Genomic DNA, 19,847 nt, shown 5'->3' on the forward strand with positions numbered 1-19,847 from the left:
AATTCATGGTAGGAAACATAAAAATACAGATTTTAACCATTTAAAGCAGCTTTACAGCAAAAACATTGCAGCTGAGGGTCAGTTTCTCACGAAGTGTTGTAGTTATCATCTTCATCTTAACATTAATTTTTCACTACACATATTGGTGGACAAGAAACTGTTTCACACACTGTGCTGCTTCACTTCTCATTTATTAACCACCAAAAACTTCACAATAACATTCAACTTCCTGTTCAGTTGTTATGTGTTAATAAAAACTAAAGCAAACACAACAAATGTGAGGACTATTCTCCAACATAAAAACAGAATACATATGCCAATAGATGTTAGCAAATAATATAGTAAAAGTAAATGGATATTACACTAAACTTTGCTTGAATAAATTTCAGTCATGTTGATTTAAATTATAATCATCTACAGTAATTCAACAGAAGCGTCATTGTGTGTACACAAAACAACAGCAAAATAAAAAATTAACAGAAAATGTTCTCAGTTTATAATCTTTGCCAAAATGGTTACATTTGTCAAACCAAAAAGCATCGGGGGGCTTCGGTGCAAATGTTTATCAAGACTTGAGATGTCTAGATGATTTGACGTGTTGTGTTCATAATAATATCCAATCTGATCTTCTTATCTCTTCACCCTGACAAACACCACCCACATAATAATAAAAATATTGATAAAATGAAATGACACTTCAACCTATAAGAAAAACTAAACTGAATACTAGAAGCTAAACAAAAATTAAAACAAGAGTTCAACTCTGGTCTAAATGAAACAGAAGGCAGACTTTTAGGCAGGCAGACTAATTACTGTGATCATGTGTGTTTTGCCTCTTGCTGGATGATATTCTCCCTAACTGAGAATCATTGACTCCTCAGAATCTGCTGCCTCAGCCTGGAGTGTTTCTTCAGGTCTGCTTTGTTTTGGCCCCACAACAGACAAAATAATGTTTTCTAGGTGTGGGTTTCCTTTTGCCTCCTCCACAACTCTTTCCAACAGCTTCTCATCCCCACATTCCTTCAGATTACCCATAAAGTTTTCAAATATTGTGAGCAGAGGAAAGGCGTACTCAATCACACTCTCATCAGCCTTTGGAAACCCATAGAAAAATCCACCAGTGTGCAAACCAAACACTCGCCCATGAGCATCAAAAACTGGAGAGCCAGAAGCGCCGTGATACATGAAAGTGTTGTAATTCACATGGATATTTTCATATGGGTCATTTTTGATTGCCTGATTGAGTTCATAGATTGCAATGAAATCATCTCTGTAGTTCTCTAAATTTTTATTAACAGCCTCCTCTCGTTTCTCTTTCTCGATGATACAGGTAGGATCTAGTTTTTTCACCCCCCCTGCTGGGTGTCCAACAATACAGGCCTCACCATCTGAAGGTAGAGGCCCAAATCTCTTGAGGAGCCCTGGAGGAACCTTCTCTGTTTCCAGCTTAAGTATAGCGTAATCTAACTCATTGTTACCAACAAACACCTTGGCTTTTACCTTCATCTTCTCTGATTCCTGTTTTTCAAAGTTAAAGACAGCAGTGATGTTTACTAATTCACACCAATTATGCAACTGTGAGTCCACCCATTGTTCAAATAAGTGGGCATTCGTTAAGACAAAGTTATCAAATAGCACAAAGCCTGTGCCCTGCTCTGCAGAAGAGTCAGATATGTGTACCTGCAACAGACAAACTGACTCGGCCAGCTGGAGCAGATCCCTGACTCTGTGAACTTCACTAAAAGACTGCTGGATCTTTCCAAAGTTCTCCTTTCTCAGGTTCAGTGATTTCTGGAAAGAATGATCAGGGAATCTGCTCTCCATCCATTGTTTGAGACGTGGAAACTGCTCACACAGCAGCTTATAAACTACCTTACGGTCAATGCTGCTGCCTGTTTCTTTGACTGCTTGTTTCACACTGATTCCCCTCTGCTGTGCTTCATCTAAGACTGATTTGGTTTCTTTCTTGCGCTGTAAATTATTTGATGCACGTTCAGGTTTTTGCTGTTTCTGCTGCCCATGTTCAGCCTGATGATTTACATCTTCTGTTAAATTATTATCTCGCCTTGAAAAACATATTTTGAATTTCTTATCATTGAGATTATCCATCCTGTCTGTGCACTCAGTCTTACATTTGTCATTGATGTTGATCAGCTCGAAGTAGCCGAGGCTATCGATGAAGCGACCGTCTCTCGTCAGAGCCTCCTTCACAGTTATCCCCTTCTCTCCATATACACAGAGATATTTGAAGTGTTTTAAATTCCCGTTTTTAAAAAGCTTCTTCTTTTTGGCATTTAGCCCTCCCTTTGTGTCAATGTAAAAGACTGAATAGAAATCTTTGGGATGTACCATTTTGGAGTCTTGGACCTGGGCCTCTTCTACTTTTTCTGATTTACATGATATGGTCAGAACCTCACGATCGCCAATACAAGAACAAGGAAAATGTGTTGCAACGACTGATTCATTATCTCCTGCACCCATCTGAATGATGACGTTCTCATCTGGACCCTTAATCATCTTCATATATATTTTTTTTCGTTTTATGGCCTCCAGCACTGTGCAAGGCTTATCACAGTTAATGTTGTATTTGTCACCTGAACTGAACTCCACTGTGAACTGATGTTCATGTGGGTCCTGCAAGAAATCAGAGAATCAAGTTTTATGCTTTGTTGCACTATAAATAAAATGTATTTCATACATAAAGGCATGGACATAGAATTAAGTAGGGACATGTTCTACCAACATGCAATGATGGCTGTTATGTCCCTACCAGTATATTCAGAATGATACACCACACTCTGCTCTGCAGGGTGTAATTACTGCACCCTTGCATAAAGGAATATGCACCTTATAGTCTTCATCACTCTCTTTCTTCACTCTCACTGGCTCAGGTGTAGCAGTCTGCAAAATAAGAAAACTGTTTACATTTACAGTTTAATGTTGTAACCACTGCAGTTATTGGATAACTCCATTGAGCAGTTACATGATAATGTCAGGAAGGGAAAAGTATGTATTTATTATAGAAGGCAAAGCATGTGTCATACTGGACTACATGTTATATCAAAAAGCTAAAAAACTTAAAGTTGCATAAAATTTTCAATCAGGTCATTTCACACCAACTAAGACCTCACCTGAGAGGCTGTAGCTCCTCCTGGCTGTGAGCTCCTGCTGCTGCTGCTGCCGCCAGCAGGACTGTCCTGATAGAAAGATGCACAAATGAAACCGGACACATGACAAATGATGATGCATGAACACTGCAGCATTATTAGCCAAGATCTTACTTACAGTTTTATTTTCAGAAAAGGATCGGATGTCTTCAGTTGTCTTCTGGTGTTTTTTGGGAGACATTTTCTCCTGACATCAGAAACATGAAGTTTGAGTGTGTAATGTGTTTTATACATTGATTGATCATTTTCTTTAGCTCATGGCAGGCAAACTCACTCTGCTGACTCTGTGTGAAAGTCTGTGTCAGGCCTTCAGTGTCGCTTCAGGATATTTGGTTGTTCAGTCGATGTGAATCTGTGATAAATGCAGATATGAGGTAATATTCAGAAAGTGTCAAACTCTTTAAATGTAGTAAAAGTTTACAAATCTGCATCATCCTGTCCAACAGAAGTCTTAGTTCAGTCTGCTGAAGTTTTCAAACTGGTTGAACTTGAATAAATATGAATATGATTCAAGTCTAAGCATGTTTAAAAGGTGGTACAAAAATATGTTTATTGAAAGGTACAGGGATGGAGAAGGGCTTTGACCAGGTTCTCATCAATTATTTACACTTTTCTAATTTTGATATGTATGTACATGTATATACATATGTATACATATACATATGTATACAGCCATACATCCTCTTCCTGTTCAGAGTTGGGGGGAAGCATACATATACATATGTATATACAGCTTAACAAATTTATCAAACCACCTGAAAGAAAAAAACAAATAAACTGAGTTTTTATACCCAAGAATGTGTTAGTCCGGCACACTGGACAGTATAACATCCAACCACTAAAACTAGTTTTTCTGTTCGGTAATGCATGTAAATAACTGTCATTTGGAATCGTAATCAAAAAAGTGATGATGTGCTTTACGTTTATTTTAATCTTTTTTGTAAAAACCTTAAGTTACTTTCAGCTGCTGTCTTGCCACAAGGGGTCGCCACAGCGGGCACACATTTGTTTTGGCAGAATTTTATACGATGCCCTTCCTGAGAGCTCCATAATCCTACATTGGGTGGTGGTTTAATAAATTTATTAGGCACTGTACATATACGTGTGTATACGTGTATGTGTGTATGTGCATGTTTCTAATGGCATTTTGCTAAGTTTATAAAACTAAGTATATTCAGCAACTTTCATAATAAGACAGGAAATAAACAGAAAATAAAAGTGATATTATTAGAAAGAAACATTACATGACAAATTATTTGTTCTGTTAAAAAAAAGCATTCTCTCTGAGACACACACACAGAGCGAGTCCACTCACCCCTCAGTCAGGCTGAGGTTTCTCTGTTCAGACGGACTTTCACAGATAAGCGCTGAGAGCAGGAGAGAAGTGAAGTAAAGGTCCAAAAAGACGCGAGATTCTGTGACAGCAGCGCCTAAAGTGGATGGTCGGATCAATGAGAGCGGAGAAAAACAAAGTGGATTATTCTGTGTTAGCGGCGGTTCCGGCCGATGTACTCTTCAGTGCGGGACTGACTAAGCACATTCAATGGTGGTACCTATTCACCGGGAACAAATCAGCAAGTAACCCCGCCCAATTTTAACATTTAAACCAATCAGATCACAGCGGAAGGGATCATCTGTTTCCTGTGATCACCCTGCATGGGCATGTTAAGACATGTCTGCTCTGAACCGCTGGGACGAGTGCGGCTGAGGCAGCTTTACCAGAAGCGATGCTTTAACTTCTGTGGTTATTTGGATTAGCAGAGATTATGTTTCTATGTAATAGTTTCTTTCAAAGCTATAATAAAAAAACAAACTGCACACAAAGACCTTTCATACTCCTGGATGCTTCAGAGCTGTTAGTTTGGACTCATGCTAAAAAAGTCTTTCATAGCTTAAAATTCATCACTGAAGGAGTCTGATTTTCTGTTGTGAGTAGAATCCCTAGAACTGCTCTTCACTTCCTCTTCACGGCCTTGAGCAGAGAAACGGTGGATCCATAAAGTTTGAGGAATCAATATGTCAGCAGTTATATCCTGTTAATGACTCCCACGTTTTCTGATCAGACTCAGGCTGAACTCTGAGAACATAACCGGTTTTATTCCCAGCAAAAAAAAAATATGGAACGGTTTAATGGCAGCTGAGCGGAATATTGTAGTGTGATTTTACATACAGCGAATGCTTAATTCATAATAGCAGAAAATAGAAAATCTATCAAAATATGAAGTTGGATTTTACTGAACTAGGGTCTTTATTATAAAGCAAGTTCAAATTTCTCAGGTGATCTGGCTTCACAATAACACATTTTAGTGTGTATTCACAGGTTAACAGACTTATCATTACCCCATCATTAAGGCGTGGACGTTTTGTCTTATGTATCATAGTGTCATAGTGGACTGCGCCACAAAGCCTTGATCTCTGAGTGGCCTTTTAGTGTTTTGTTTGTTTGTTTTTATCTCTTTATAATTTTTTCCTGAAAAAATTTCGAGTAAGCGCTTTTCTTCCAGTGGATGCCACAAATTTAACCATACTGGCTGACTGGGGAGCAGCCTGTAGGCTGTCATGTCTCTATAATTACTGAGACGTGACCATCATAACAGATGAAAATGTTTTTAAAGTCTGACAGGCAAGTTATGCTCACCAGAACATCACAACAGAAGCGACATCACGGATGGCCACTGTGGAGGAACAGGTGTGTGAGTAGGTCCCTCTCTGCAGACAGTGTGTCAGCAGCAACGCTGGTGGTGCTTAACAAACTAAATATGATGATTCTCAGTCATGTTCTGACATTAGAATAAAGGATTTCTTTCTGTCATCTCTAATGGACAGGTCAACATTAAAAATTGAATCACACTGAATCTATAATCTACATGTTTATCACTTTGTGTGTTCATTCATGTTATCAATAAAAGGTCACAGAGGTCACAGACTGGAGGAGGAATGTGGTAGTTAAAGGCTGATTTTTATTTTTCACTCAACAAAAGAACAATAAAGTATAAAACCACTAAAACCAATTAACAACAGTTAAGTGTTATACTCCTTAAATTCAGCCTGTGAGGGAAAATTCATTATAAAATACTGTACACAGACATCTCAATACAAGAGAATAGAAACAAAAGCACAGCCAGTCCAGAGAGTGAGCAGTTACTGCAGTCCAGTTACTCTGTCCTAGACTCCAGCCCAGCAGACTCTTTCATAAGCCTGATCTCTTCATGTTAACAGTCCTTCCTCAGCAAAGCAGCTCCCTCCTGATATCGCTTCCTAATTTACTCTACAGGTAACTCTGGGAGAAAGAGAAAACTGGTTTGACATAGTGTTGGGTCTGTCTTTGTGGTCACTGCTGTCCAGTACGGCCATTAGTGCACGGCCATTAAAGTGACGCAGCTCCTGCTCTCTCATCTCACCCCTCTGCCTGTTGTGTCCTGTCTAGGCCTTGATTAGTTATCACACCTGTAGCTCCACATCTTGACTGCTGATTGGCCTTCAGCCACCTGCCCCCAGCAGCAGATTGGCTGTCCTAGCCTTCAGATTGTTCAGTGAACCAGTCTTTTATTCTGGCAGAATATTAGAATTATGTGCACACACCAAAAGATCTAAAACACTTAAAAACTCTTCACTCTAAGACTAAAAGAACTAAAACCAAAATAAAACACCAAATCTAAATATTCTGTCTGTCTCTTATGAATCAGTCCAAACTTACAACCTGAATGTTCTGGTTATCACTGCAGGAAGTTCTATGGAAAATAAAAGTTTAACATTCAGTGCTGACATCATCGTTCAAGAAAACAATACATTTCTATGACTGTTAAACATCATCTGGTCGCTTCACTTTATTTCGTGTTACCAGCGTTCTTTTTGCCTTTATTTTTATAACCCAAAGGATAAGACGTGACATTACAGTACAAACTGCACCCAAGACAAAAAGAACGCTGGTAACACGAAATAAAGTGAAGCGACCAGATGATGTTTAACAGTCATACATTTCTATGACTGTTAAACATCATCTGGTCAGGGACCTTATCTCAGGCTCTTTCTGACTTCAGATGAAAGGAAACAGAAGTAATTCCAGTGATTTTAGGGCTCATTATCGCTCTCTAGATGTACGCAGTTTGAAGAAATATAATTAATCGACTCTTAACATGTTCAGAAATGTTGATGTTAGTGTTTTCATGCAGCTTTTATATTCCATGGGCTTCAACTTGGATTATCAGCTACAAACACACATTCATGGATAAGGTGAGTTTAGCATTTCACTTTTTATTGGATACATCACTCAGATAATGACAGGAACAAAGTGTCACTCACTAGGAAGGGTTTACCTTTGGGAATATTTGCCACAAAGGTTTACAGTATAAACCACACCTTATAAAATCTGGTTGACAGAAAGCCCTTTAATATGAGGGTTTCAAGATGTATACAGAAACAAATAAACGTGACTTAATTCAACATGAAGGAAGGTTGAAAACCAAGAAAAGTTCAGATCCTAATGACAGCACCAAACACATCACAAACAGGTTAACAGCATATTGTTTGAATAACAGTGTATTAAACATCCACAGCAAGGCTACAACACAAAGTGCAATAAAAGCATAATTTTCAAACAGTGATTTTCAGTTCACCAGTAGCTGAAAAACAAACATATATAAATAAATCTAAAACAGCTAAAAAACAATAAACTGAAGATGGAAAAAAAACCCCTGCTGACTCATGTAAGGCATGCTCCAACATATCACTGTTCAAAACCAATCGTTAACCTTTTAGGAGTCTAGTTCCAGGTCTAAAATACCCTTTAGATTTTATTTCTGCATATTTTATCAACTTATTTTGGGGGGATTTCTGAGTTTTAGTGGAATGTTTATTTATTTAATTTTTTAGTTTAAACACAGAGTTAATCATAGAGTGTAATAAAATGTGTTCTATAAATAAAGCTTTGATTGTTTGTTCCTGCCCCTTGTTTAGACTGAAGGGAGTGCATGAGGAAAAAGCAGCTAACATCCAGCAGTGAGAAAGAAAGGAAAATATCAATGGCAGGAAACTGAAAACAGTCAAAACTGTGAGTTTTACTAATAAAAGGTTAATGCAACAGCAGAAAGGAAACAAGTAGCACAACTAAACTGAAGCTTTCAAAACTACCAAGTAGAAACTTGGAAAAAAAGAAAATTTTTTTCTCATAAGGCTAGAATACAACTTTAGTAGTAGGGGCCTGTACTAGGAAGTTTAACATACCCAGGATCCTTTCCTTATCTAGCTTCAGTTATCCTAACATCAGCAATCAGGCTAAGCAGTCACATGACGTTTATCAGCCTGATAAGTCAAACCACAGTTTAGCAATCTTGTGTGTTTTTACCTGAAAGAGGTGGTGTTGGCAGCATCACAAACATGGAGGTGAGTTTATTATCAACACAGAGTTCACAAGTTAACAGGCTCATCAGTGAACCAGAAACTCAGCCTTATTTGCAAATTTGAAATAAGATCAACACAAGGTGAAGAGTACAATGTTTTATGCTGCGTTTCCACTAGTACCTACTCAGCACGGCTTGACTTGACTTGGCAGGGTCATCTCCTGGTACCAGGTACTTTTTTAGTACCCACTCAGCCGTGGTTCCAGGCAATCCAAAAATGTGACGTCAAAAAACGGCATGATTGGCCAAGGAGTGTCGTCACTAGCAGAGTCATGAGAGCGACTCCTTCAACAGAATCAACTGCACCGTTTTTAAAACCCGACAGCAAGAAAATGGAGGCATAGAAACCAACACCGTGGTCGAATGAGGAGGTGCAGACGTCTCTGTGCTTGGTGGCAGATGAGACGTGAAATGAGAAAGTTTATATGACGTTTCTAAGCAAATGACTGCTCATGGGTACTATCGCACAACACAGCCGTGTACACGTTGTGTCTGAATCACATACAAATTACATCAAGAGACTGCGGCCCGTGTTGCTATATTAACTCCACCCACATTGTGGTGGTACTCAAATGTAATGGAAACAAAACAAGATCGTGCCAAGTCATGTCAAGCTGGGGTGAGTAAGAGGCACCTGGCTGCAGGCAAGAGTGCGCTGCAATACCTCAACTCCATTCCAGAACTCCGCAAGAAGTTGGTCTTCTTTGTGAGTTTATCACTGGGAATTGCGGGTTTTTGGTTTCTGACACTTTGATAAATGAAACTGGCCCCAGGTCAAAATAACTCAGGCAGAGGTGGCAAAAGTACTGACATTCTGTACTTAAGTAGAAGTACAAGTACTTATGTTAAAAAATACTTTAGTAAAAGTCGAAGTACTGGTTCAACTTCTCTACTTAAGTAAAAGTAAAAAAGTACAGGCTCTGAAATGTACTCAAAGTAAGAAAGTAAAAGTAGTTCTTTGGAGGACGTTTCTACCTGCTATTTTTGTGTAAAACTAACCGAACCTCGTTATATATTATTGTAATAATATAAAATAAAATTACATGAGAATGCAAACATTATTCCAATCTAAATTTTAATCCTAATGAATGCACTCAGCTTGAATTTGTTATGTAGGACACAAACTGTTAAAGGGAATTTAAACACAGCTCTATTCTCCATGTCCTGCATAGTAGAGGGTGACTGTGCCTCCACCTAAACACCAACATGAGGATACTCAGGGGTTACAGTGGGATTCAGCAGGTGGAGGAACCCTAAGATCAGCTGTAGTGGCTCTGCATGGGGAGAAGAATCACAGCTTTCTATTGTGAGCTGCAGTAAATGATGTTGGTGTGCAGACTGTGATCAGCTGACCTGCTGCTGCTGCTCTGAGGTTTACTGCTCTGTGTGGATGAAGTGAACTCACAAAGATGTAACTCAGTATTTCACAGCTATCTGAGCTGATCTCCATCCCCTACACTGACAGCATACAGGCTGCATAAATGTTGGATTCAGTGAATGAATCTCAGCATCAGCAGCTTTGATTCAAACACATCTCTGCTGCACTGATGGAACCTGTAACTCTGACCATGAACACAAACACTGTGCTCCAGTCCAACACAGAGCTTTACTGTAAATACAGTACAACAAGCTAACCTATTTATTACACACTAAACTGCAGTATTTTCATAGAATCTTTGAACTACAAAAGTCAGCATACTTCAGTTTATTTTCCAGTCCTTACCTTTAATTCTAGCCTCTCTTCTTCCTCTCCTGTCCTCTTTCTCCATCTCTGAGTGAACTTCTCTCTCTTTGCTCTCCCTGAAATACAGCAGCTCTTCTTTTAGCTAGCAGACACACTGTGTGACAAACTGCACACACTTTGTGTGTTTGCTGATATTTGTTGAGCATTTAGAAACGCTGCATTTACCTGCCACACGTTACTCCCTTCATGCTCGCTCTTCTTCAGTAGTGCTAGCTAAGCTGTTTATGTGCCGCAGCGCAACTTACGGACTCGGTCCGGCCCGATTATAGCGCTATAAATGATACATTAATTATATGGGTTTGCATATTTAATCCCTTTGTACGAGATAAGCCCCGGTGATGGAGGATACGCCAGTACGATTGTCTCTTATGTGTTATTATTCCTCCGTTTAGGCTCAGATCGTTTGATGTTTGACGGCGCACTGACCGGAAATGCAAACTTCTTCTGACGTGTTAAAAAGTAACGAGTCTGTTTGAAAATGTAAGAAGTAGAAAGTACAGATACTTGTGTAAAAATGTAGGGAGTAAAAGTAAAAAGTAGTCAGAAAAATAAATACTTAAGTAAAGTACAGATACCTGAAAAATCTACTTAAGTACAGTAACGAAGTATTTGTACTTCGTTACTTCCCACCTCTGAACTCAGGAACATCATTACTGAGAATTTACTGAGAAACAAACATAAAAAGAGGCTAAAAGACCTGAACATGTAAATTAACAAACTGTAGAACAAACCGGCAGATTTAATTGTTCACGGGACAAAAGATCACGTGACTTCCGGTATAGATCAACTTTCTGTGGAGTTCTGGTTGAGGTATTGAGGTATGGCAGCGCCCTCTTGCCTACAGCCAGGTACTCTTGGGGTGAGTAGGTACTAATGGAAAAGAGGCATAAATGTTCTCTTTTTTTTAGGATTTTGACATAAAATAAATGGATAGAGAACAATGAAATCACATTAACCTTCCTTCTTTTAAGAATCTGTGTCTTAGATTGATGTTCATAATGAAAGGACAACACAGTTTAGAGCTATTGACAGTTACAAGGTCAGGAAAAAGACTGCACCTCTTCAGTAAATGTCATCAGCAGCCAGAAGGAAAACTGGCCCAAAGTGTCAAGTCTCTAATATAGACCACATTATAGCTCTGCAGAAAGCTCTGTTATTCAGCAGTTCTGTGTGCATTATCTTATCTCAGACATAATTTGCTCTGCAGGAGGTTAGGTTTGCCAAATGTTTAAGTAGTGATGGTGATGAAACCCCAGTAAGAAGTGAATTTGCTGATGGTGAAAACACTGAGCTTAACTTACATCACTAATCCCAAAATCCTGTTTCATAGTACAGGCCCCTAAAGCATAGGTTTAGATTTAGCCTAATGTGTTCAAGTCCTATGAAGATTAGAAGAAGTGGTTTGCCACTTGCCCAAGGAGCCTCTAATCTGAATGCCTAACTGACTTCCATCGGCTCCTCAGCTTCCTCAGGATGGAGTATCTCTTTCAGGTGTGGATTTCTCTTTGCTGCTTCCTCAATGCTTTTCAACAGCTCCTCATTTTCACTTTCCTTCAGATTACCCACAAAGTTTTCAAATATAGTAAGAAGAGGATGGGCACATTCGATGACACTTTCAATACCGTTCGCTGAATTGCAGACGTATCCTGCAGTGTGCAAACCAAAGACTCTGCCAAGTCCATCAAAGACAGGAGAGCCAGAGGCACCGTGATACATGAAAGTGTGGTAGGTCCCCACTTTTTCTGCTTTACTTCCACCTATCAGTATGTCTTCGATGCCTTGCTTTTTGAGCCAATCACTGATTGTTGTGATGATAAACGGGTCTTTGTACTGACGTAAATGTTCATCAATAGCCTGCCCTCTCTTCTCTGTCTCAATGATCCATGTAGGATCCATTTTTTTCACTCCCCCTGCTGGGTGTCCAATGATGCAGGCCTCACCATTGGGAGGCAGTGGACCAAACCTGTTGAGCAGCCCTGGTGGTACCTGTATGTTCTTTGCTTTTGTTTGCTGGTTTGGCTTTGAGCCTTCAGGGTTGAGCTCTAGAATTGCATAATCTAGCTCAGCATCAAAGTCAATGAATCTATTCTCTGCAGTAAAAAAGTAGAAATTTGATTTTGGCAGAGGCTCCTCGTAGTCAAATAAAGCAAACACTTCAACATCCTGCTGCAGCTCCTTTCCTTCAACATAACCTTTAAACAAATGTGCATTTGTCAGAATCAAATTGTCAAACAGCACAAAGCCTGTTCCCACACAAATATCCTTCACACTGATTTTGCAAACTGACTTGCCCAGTTCTAGCAGCTTCCTGACTCTGTGAACTTCACTAAAAGCCTGCTGGATCTTTCCAAAGTTTTCCTTCCTCAGAGTCAATGCTTCCTGGTAAGAATCACCAGGGAATCTATTCTCCATCCATTCTTTTAGATCTGGAAACTGCTCACGCAGTCGTTCATAAATCTCATCTGTATCAACTCCACTGTCTGTTTCTCTGACTGCTGTTTTCACACTGAGTCCCTCCTGCTCTGCTAAAGCTAAAACCTCTGACCGTGATCTTCTTTTACATTTCTTTTGGGAATTATTTGATGGGCTTTCCTGCTGTTTTTCATTGTTTTCTTTTATATTCTTTGGAAGGCGCATCTTGTAATCTCTCAGGTGAAGGTTGTCGACTCTTTGTGTGTGTACAGTAAGGCGTTTTAGATCCCGATTGTCGGACAGCTCAAAGTAGCCGAGGTCATCAATGAAGCGACCGTCTCTTTTCACTGCCTCATCCACAGTCATCCCCTTCTCCCCATAAACACAGACACGCTTGAACTTCTTTACATCACTGTTTTTAAAAAGCTCCTTTCTTTTAGTGTGCAGCCCCCCAACTGTGTCTATGTAGAAGACAGAATAGTGATCCTTTGGATGAATTATTTTGAAATCTTGGACTTTAACTTCCACCTTTTCTTCTTTACACAATATGATCAGACACTCACCATCATTGATACAAGAACAAGGAAAGTGTGTTGCAACACTTGACTCCTTGTCTGCTTTACCCAGCTGAATCATAATATTCTCATCTGAACACTTAATCTTCTCATTGCATTTCTCATTTGATTTAATGGCCTTGAGCACTGTGCAGGGCTGACTACAGAGAACAGTGTATTCGTTAGGGCTAGCTTGATTGAATTTCACTGTGAATTCATGTGAGTGTCGGCCCTGGAGGAAATCAGAGTGAGAAAGTTAGAAGTAGTGGTGCTAAATAAGCAAAGTATTTTGTTGATGCACTGTAACACAGCCTACTCACAGTCAAATCCACATCACTCTCCTCCTTCACACTCACTGGAGTTGGCATAGCACCCTGCAAAAATGATCAATATTAATATATACAAATAAATATTAAATTATGATACAGATTTCCTGAAGGTTTTTGTGAGATTTAACAGGTTCCATGCAGGGCCCCAAACAACCTAAACAGTTCACATTTGCTATTTGTTGAAGACAATAATTTAGCATCCTGATTACAAAAGTGTGTGAAATGCTGAATCCTCCTTGCATGCCCATCCTTCATTACAAGTTTTGGGTTGCACACAGCGTCAGTCATATCAAACAGATCCTGTGTGCATATTTTAGCAGTCATTATTATGAACCTTTATGAAGCTCACACATTTTCAGTTTTCATTGACAGTGTCAGAAAGGTAATTCAGTTCAATTCAATTCAATTCAGTCCATCCATCCATCCTCTTCTGCTTATCCTGTTCAGGATTGCAGGGTGGCTGGAGCTTCATGTACATTGTATATAGTGTTATTATTAGTAGTATAAAGGTTAATATTGTTTGTTGATTTTATATATATTCTTTTCTTAATAGTGTGAATTATTATATCTTTATTTATATTTATAATAACTGCGGCTGCTGTTACACCCAAATTTCCCCTCTGTGGGACAATAAAGGCTGTTTCTTCTTCTTCTTCTTCTTATCCCAGCTGTCATAGGGTAAGAGGCAGGGTACACCCTGTACAGGCTGCCAGCCTATTGCAGGCCTAATTCAATTCAATTCAATTCAATTTTATTTATATAGCGCCAAATCACAAGAAGCCTCAAGGCTTTACAATGTAGGTACAGAGCCCACAATAGTTAGAGAAAATCCAACAATCAAAATGACCCCATGAGCAAACATTTGGCGACAGTGGGAAGGAAAAACTGCCTTTTATCAGAAGGAAACCTCCAGGGTTTATGCTTATGTTTTTTTACTGATGTTATAGTGGGTGGTGTTTTGCGCTGGATTTCATATAATGTTAAAAATCTCAAACCTACAGCTGTATTTATTTTTCAATCAGCTCCTTTCACACCAACATAATGCCTCACCTGAGAGGGTGCAGATCCCTCTGGCTGCATGCTCGCTCTGCTTCTGCTGCCACCAGGACTGCCCTGATTCAATAATAATAATTTAAAATAAGAAACAAAAATGCACATACAAATGAATTTGTCCGATACAGCTGATCAATATCGCGATTAGAAATTGGCAAGCATGAGCACTGTATTATTAGCCAAGCTTTTACTTACAGTTTGCTTTGAAAAAAAGTTCATGATGCTCCCCCCCCCCGGCATTTTCTTCATTGGTTTGGGAGGCATTTTCTCCTGACATCAGGAACATAAATGCAGAGTATGTAATGACTTTGTTCTTATGAGGGGAAACAAAATTGAGGCGCTCCAACAGATTCATCCCCCAGAAAACTCACCTTGGCACGAAGAACCCAGCAGGCTCTGTTTTCCACTCAAATCCTCAAAGACTAAAAAATTTAAAAAATATGCCTTATAAACATTATGAGTAAATACAATAAAATTCAGTTCATGCTGAGGATTTAACTTCGAATGTCCTGTGTGTGTTTTTTCCTTGTACTTTGCACACCCCATTGTTAGATTTAATTCAAAATGAATAAAATTAGCTTGTTGCCATTACATTATATATTTTAACATTTTTGAAAATGCAGTCAAGATTAAACCCTCTCCATGCATTTTAGCACACTTTAAGAAATAATTTCTGTCCATGCATTTCATACAATCGCCATTCAAACACCCCGAGCATGTGATAATGTAAACAGGAAGCTGAGCCTTGGCTCTTCCTAGAAAAAAGGAAGAACTTGCCCGCCAAAATTCAACGATGTTGACGCTTGTACTTGTTTTTGTGTCATGCCTCTGAACCTGCCCAGCAGTATTTTAGGGCTGCTCAGAAGTAACTACTGCAATTTTTTTTGTTCTGAAAAAGTTCTTACTGGAAACTGAAACTTAGAAACATGATGCCTGATTATTTCTCATGTTTGGCTTCAATTTATTTAGTGACAAGTGAGTTGTGGCAGCCCGTCTTTGTGGGGTTATTTAATCAAATTTGGGACTACCAATGTGAAAATGTAATGATCAGCACACTGGTATCAATGATTTTGTTATATTAAATAACTGAAACAGAGGGCTGTGCCTGAGGCAGCCTGGTATGAATGACTTGTTTTATCCAGGAAATTAAAACATTTCTTAACTCCAGCGGTATCTAGTAATGCAGAAGGATTTGATTATATTTAGCTGAGTTTTTGTGAAATCACCCCCCGGCGTAACAGACGTGATGAATCTGTTCTTACACCATTAACAAAAAGCAACACTGGAATTTCTGTGGATTATTTTGGATTAACATTTTATCTAAAAACATGTTGCTATATAATAAAGAAACTGTCTTTCCAAACAATAATTATGAAAGAACCCATCCTGACCCCCACATACCCCTCAAACCTTAAGATCTGTTAGAATCAGGGATCTGCGTCTTTCTGAAATGAAAGTTACTTTACCTGTTGGAGATGAAAGAAGTTGATCAAACGGCAACAAGTTGAATCCTTTAAAAAAAAACAAAAAAAAAACACTCTTCAGTTCCACCTCATGGCCCTGAGCGAACAACTTTAAGCTTACATGAATGCAAAGACTGAGGAATGATTACTTCAGCGATTATAAGCCAATAAATGGTGTTTACTGCTCTGAGAACATGAGTGGCCTTATTCCCAGCAATACAAGTCTGATTTGACTGCTTCCCTCAGTGGTTTTTCATTTGGGCGGGTAGTCAGCTATGAGTCACTAGCTGCTTCCGGATGAAACTGATTAAAAGCGAGAAAAACGTGATGCAGTGCGGCTTTTTTTTAAATTATGTGTTTGTCAGGCTTTGTATGAGGTAAAAAGGAATGCCCCTGGAAAATCAGCCTTTGACTGAAAGTTAAACTAAAAGCTAGACTTGTATTTGTGGGCTTTATTTTAAGTGCTGCTTAAATTGTGTACTTGTAGAAGCAGCTGCTTGAAGTTTGAGATAACCTCTGTTGTTGAAACCCACTGTTGTTAAGGGAACCGCAGTCTTTGCTCACCTTTGAACAGCTCGTGGTCACACCCTGAGACTGCATGTGCACATATTGTTGGACTATTTCTAAGCTCACATTAATTAGTGTTACTTACTGTTGACAGTAGCACTGGGTGAACCTGGGAGAATCGGGGAAGGTCTATTTTATTTATTTATTGTACATTGTCGATAAAAAATTTTAAAACATGGGAAACATGTCTAACACACACTTATCAGAAAAGGAACAATCTGCCTGAAAATGAACCTTTGACATGTTTCACCTTTCAGTGAGTGCACTCACATGTGCAACATAACTGACACCATGAAAACACCTGGAAACCATTTATGAAGCCAGCCCCATAAACTTAAGCACCTTTTTATTGTTTTATTTATTGAATACAAAGTAATCAGCAGCAGTTGTGATAAGAAAGCAGCTTGATTTGGCAAAAGAAAACTTTGTTCCTGATGCACAAACTGTTAAATGTTTACAGATTATTACTGTAATACAACAAAGACAGTTTTTAACATGAGGGGCCCAGTCCTAAACTGTTCCTTACACATTCCTTTGGCTTTGGAGGTTCCTGCTTGTACCAAACATGTGAACAAGCCCTGAGGCTGTACAGTCTCTGGCACAGCATTCATACACATTTGCACTAAATGAAAGCACAATCTGTCTTCATTTCTTGTTGCAAATGCAAACCATCTTATTGATTTTACATTTTCTTTCCATGCAAAATTGACTGGTTGTTCTTAAACAGCTCAAACTTGTGAGTGTGTGGAGTTTCCTGTTTTCCAGGGCTGCTTGGTAAGCATCAAAAACTCCAAATGTATGGAGTGAATGTGGGCAGGTAACGGATTAGCACTGGGCCTTTCAATGATCCTTGAAAAGCTGTTCTCCTCATCATGGAGGTTTGGCTGCAGTTAGGCTACCAAAACTCACTCCTAAACACAAATGTGACATGTTGACACCGACTGCTACTGTGCTGTCCTCACAACATGTGAGCCAGTATGCTGCTAGACAGCCAGCGAACAAAATGAAGATAGCTCCACACAAGGCTTGCTTTTCTTGTAACTAATGGAGGTTCTCTTTTAATATCTTTCTTTTTTCTTTCTTTCTTTCTTCGTGTTTTTTTTTGTAACTAAAAATACAGAAATAAGAAGAACAATGAATTACAAACTGTTACAAATATATAGTGCTACATTCGGAAACACTTCATAAACTAAAAACACACATAGAAATTCTATTTTATAATTATTTCGGCATATAAACTTAAATTGATGTGCTAAAACATTCACGAATACTCACAAAGACAAACATTTTCCAAGGAAACAAGCGTAAAGAGCACATTTAACACAAAGTCGGAGATTTGCCGTTTCTCAGCCAAGAAAGCTGGCTTGACTTTTTACCGTTGGAGAAAAGACGTTTAAGATGTACTATTGTAACGAGAGCACCACTCCTACTCCAACAGTCACCACAAAGAAAAAGCAACATACAGATATCTCACTCTGATAATTTCTCGGAACACTTCTTAAAACTGATTTACAATGAATTAAACCTATTTATTAATTAACTATGAACTGATTTCTTAACTTAATAATGTCTTTACATTAAAGACATCACTGCTACATTAAGCTGACTTTTTAGCATCAAATTCAGCTTCATATAACTTAAAACATTAAAATTAATTCTTTGCAACAAACGAAGTAGTACATTAAATGTAAACAATTTTGTGTGTACCACAACAACTACGACTGTACTGGGTAACTGAACTTTAATGTTTATGATAATGTTTAGTAAATACTTAAAATCTGGTTTGAAAACCAATCTGTGGACATTATCTGAATCACTGATGTTTAAAAAAATATCAAGAAAGTATGAAGTAATTATTGTTTAAGTAATAACTTTGTAACAGTACTTGGAGCATGACAGAGGGCAGGCAAAGTAACGGGGGGGTGGTGGGGTGGTGGCTGGCGTTACAGCTGCTGGCCTGTTTTCATGCAGCATCACTCAGTCCATGAGTGTTTTTCATTTTGTTATCTTGGTGCTTTCAAACTCACTCCTAAACACAAATATGACATGTTGACACCAACTGCTACATTAGGTTGACTTTTTAGCATCAACTTCAGCTTCATATAACTTAAAACATTAGACATAAAAATAAAACGAGCAAGGAGTGAATCTGACTGAGAAGCTGAGGGCTATCGAGCTGCGGTGGGCTGAATTTAGTGATGCTCCTAAACACATTTTACAGTTCGCACTAAAGTCTACAAAATGCATGTGAACCATCCGCGCTGCCAGTGCTAACAAAAACACTTTCAGGTGCCACAAACTGGGAAACACGGTGGTTAGCACTACTGCCTCACAGTTACAATGACCTTGGCCTTTCTGTGTCAAGTTCACATGTTCTCCCCCACAGTCCAAAGACATGCAGTTACTGGGGTTAGCTTAACTGGTCACTCTAAATTGCTCATTGGTTGCCAATGGTTGTCTGTCCCTCTCTGTTTTGGTGACCTGTACAGGGTGTACCCTGCCTCTCGCCCTATGTCAGCTGGGATAGGCTCCAGCCCCCCCCACGACGTTCAACAGGCCAAGCGAAGAAGAATCATTTAATGTTAAAATACTGACTCCAAGAAAGAAAAGTTTGTTTTACAGGTGAAAAACAAATGGAAACACCATCACTGCCCCAAACTGGCCAAAAGCTGCTTGCTATTCAACTTATGCACCATACTTGTTTACCGGTCTCAGGTGGTTATGTTGAACCTGCACCTTCAAGGCTTTGATTAAACGGCAGTATTTGAAGTTTCAGGAATGAAGACGAGCTCTGGTAAACAAATTGATAATATACAGTAGTTTGTTTGTGCTACAGTTTGCCAAGAAAAAAAGTTCAGACATTTTGAATGTGCCGATGTGTTTACTATACAGGAAATATTCTCTATCCTGCTGGACCACATCCTCATCTTTCATGGTCCTGATGATTATTATATGGACATGGTTTAGTTTTATTTTATTTTTACATAGGGACAACTATTTTACATAAGCCAGTCAACACACCACAGCATTTATAGCCTAAGTTAGTTTGCAATGCCCGTCTGTAGTTGCAGAAAAGAGATCCTGTTCTTCAGATTTTCAGCTGCATAAAAAAATGGCAACTTTGAAAAATGCTCGTTATGATTCAGTTATTGTAAGTCT

The 19,847-nt window shown here is 38.9% G+C and overlaps 2 protein-coding genes across 3 annotated transcripts; both read right to left on the reverse strand.

The window, feature by feature from the left end:
* Positions 1 to 207: 207 nt before the first annotated feature.
* On the reverse strand, positions 208 to 4,688 carry LOC115797260 (protein FAM111A-like). Its single transcript, XM_030753784.1, has 6 exons — positions 4,483 to 4,688; positions 3,442 to 3,519; positions 3,286 to 3,354; positions 3,132 to 3,197; positions 2,848 to 2,901; positions 208 to 2,634 (listed from the first exon to the last, which is right to left on the reverse strand). Exons 3-6 carry the CDS (start codon positions 3,346 to 3,348, stop codon positions 856 to 858), a joined length of 1,962 nt encoding a protein of 653 aa, XP_030609644.1. The 5' UTR covers positions 3,349 to 3,354; positions 3,442 to 3,519; positions 4,483 to 4,688; the 3' UTR covers positions 208 to 855.
* A 6,226-nt stretch (positions 4,689 to 10,914) lies between these two features.
* On the reverse strand, positions 10,915 to 18,064 carry LOC115797419 (protein FAM111A-like). 2 transcript variants are annotated; one of them, XM_030753999.1, is made up of 7 exons: positions 17,964 to 18,064; positions 16,125 to 16,169; positions 15,030 to 15,080; positions 14,854 to 14,928; positions 14,656 to 14,718; positions 13,597 to 13,650; positions 10,915 to 13,508 (listed from the first exon to the last, which is right to left on the reverse strand). In XM_030753999.1, exons 4-7 carry the CDS (start codon positions 14,920 to 14,922, stop codon positions 11,748 to 11,750), a joined length of 1,947 nt encoding a protein of 648 aa, XP_030609859.1. In that variant the 5' UTR covers positions 14,923 to 14,928; positions 15,030 to 15,080; positions 16,125 to 16,169; positions 17,964 to 18,064; the 3' UTR covers positions 10,915 to 11,747. The 2 variants fall into 2 exon arrangements, with proteins under 2 accessions (XP_030609859.1, XP_030609858.1); XM_030753998.1 differs by lacking the exon at positions 17,964 to 18,064 and having other exon boundaries at positions 16,125 to 16,299.
* Positions 18,065 to 19,847: the final 1,783 nt, after the last annotated feature.

Source organism: Archocentrus centrarchus, chromosome 18 (assembly GCF_007364275.1).
Source record: "Archocentrus centrarchus isolate MPI-CPG fArcCen1 chromosome 18, fArcCen1, whole genome shotgun sequence".
Lineage (NCBI taxonomy): Eukaryota > Metazoa > Chordata > Actinopteri > Cichliformes > Cichlidae > Archocentrus > Archocentrus centrarchus.

Coding starts and splice junctions, on each gene's coding strand:
- LOC115797260 (XM_030753784.1), bottom strand. CDS start 3,348: ATGTCTCCCAAAAAACACCAGAAGACAACTGAAGACATCCGATCCTTT. Junction 2,902..3,131: donor GAGGAGCTACAGCCTCTCAG/GTGAGGTCTTAG, acceptor CTTATTTTGCAG/ACTGCTACACCTGAGCCAGT. Junction 2,635..2,847: donor AGAGTGATGAAGACTATAAG/GTGCATATTCCT, acceptor GATTTCTTGCAG/GACCCACATGAACATCAGTT.
- LOC115797419 (XM_030753999.1), bottom strand. CDS start 14,922: ATGCCTCCCAAACCAATGAAGAAAATGCCGGGGGGGGGGAGCATCATG. Junction 14,719..14,853: donor ACTTTTTTTCAAAGCAAACT/GTAAGTAAAAGC, acceptor TTATTGAATCAG/GGCAGTCCTGGTGGCAGCAG. Junction 13,509..13,596: donor AGAGTGATGTGGATTTGACT/GTGAGTAGGCTG, acceptor GATTTCCTCCAG/GGCCGACACTCACATGAATT.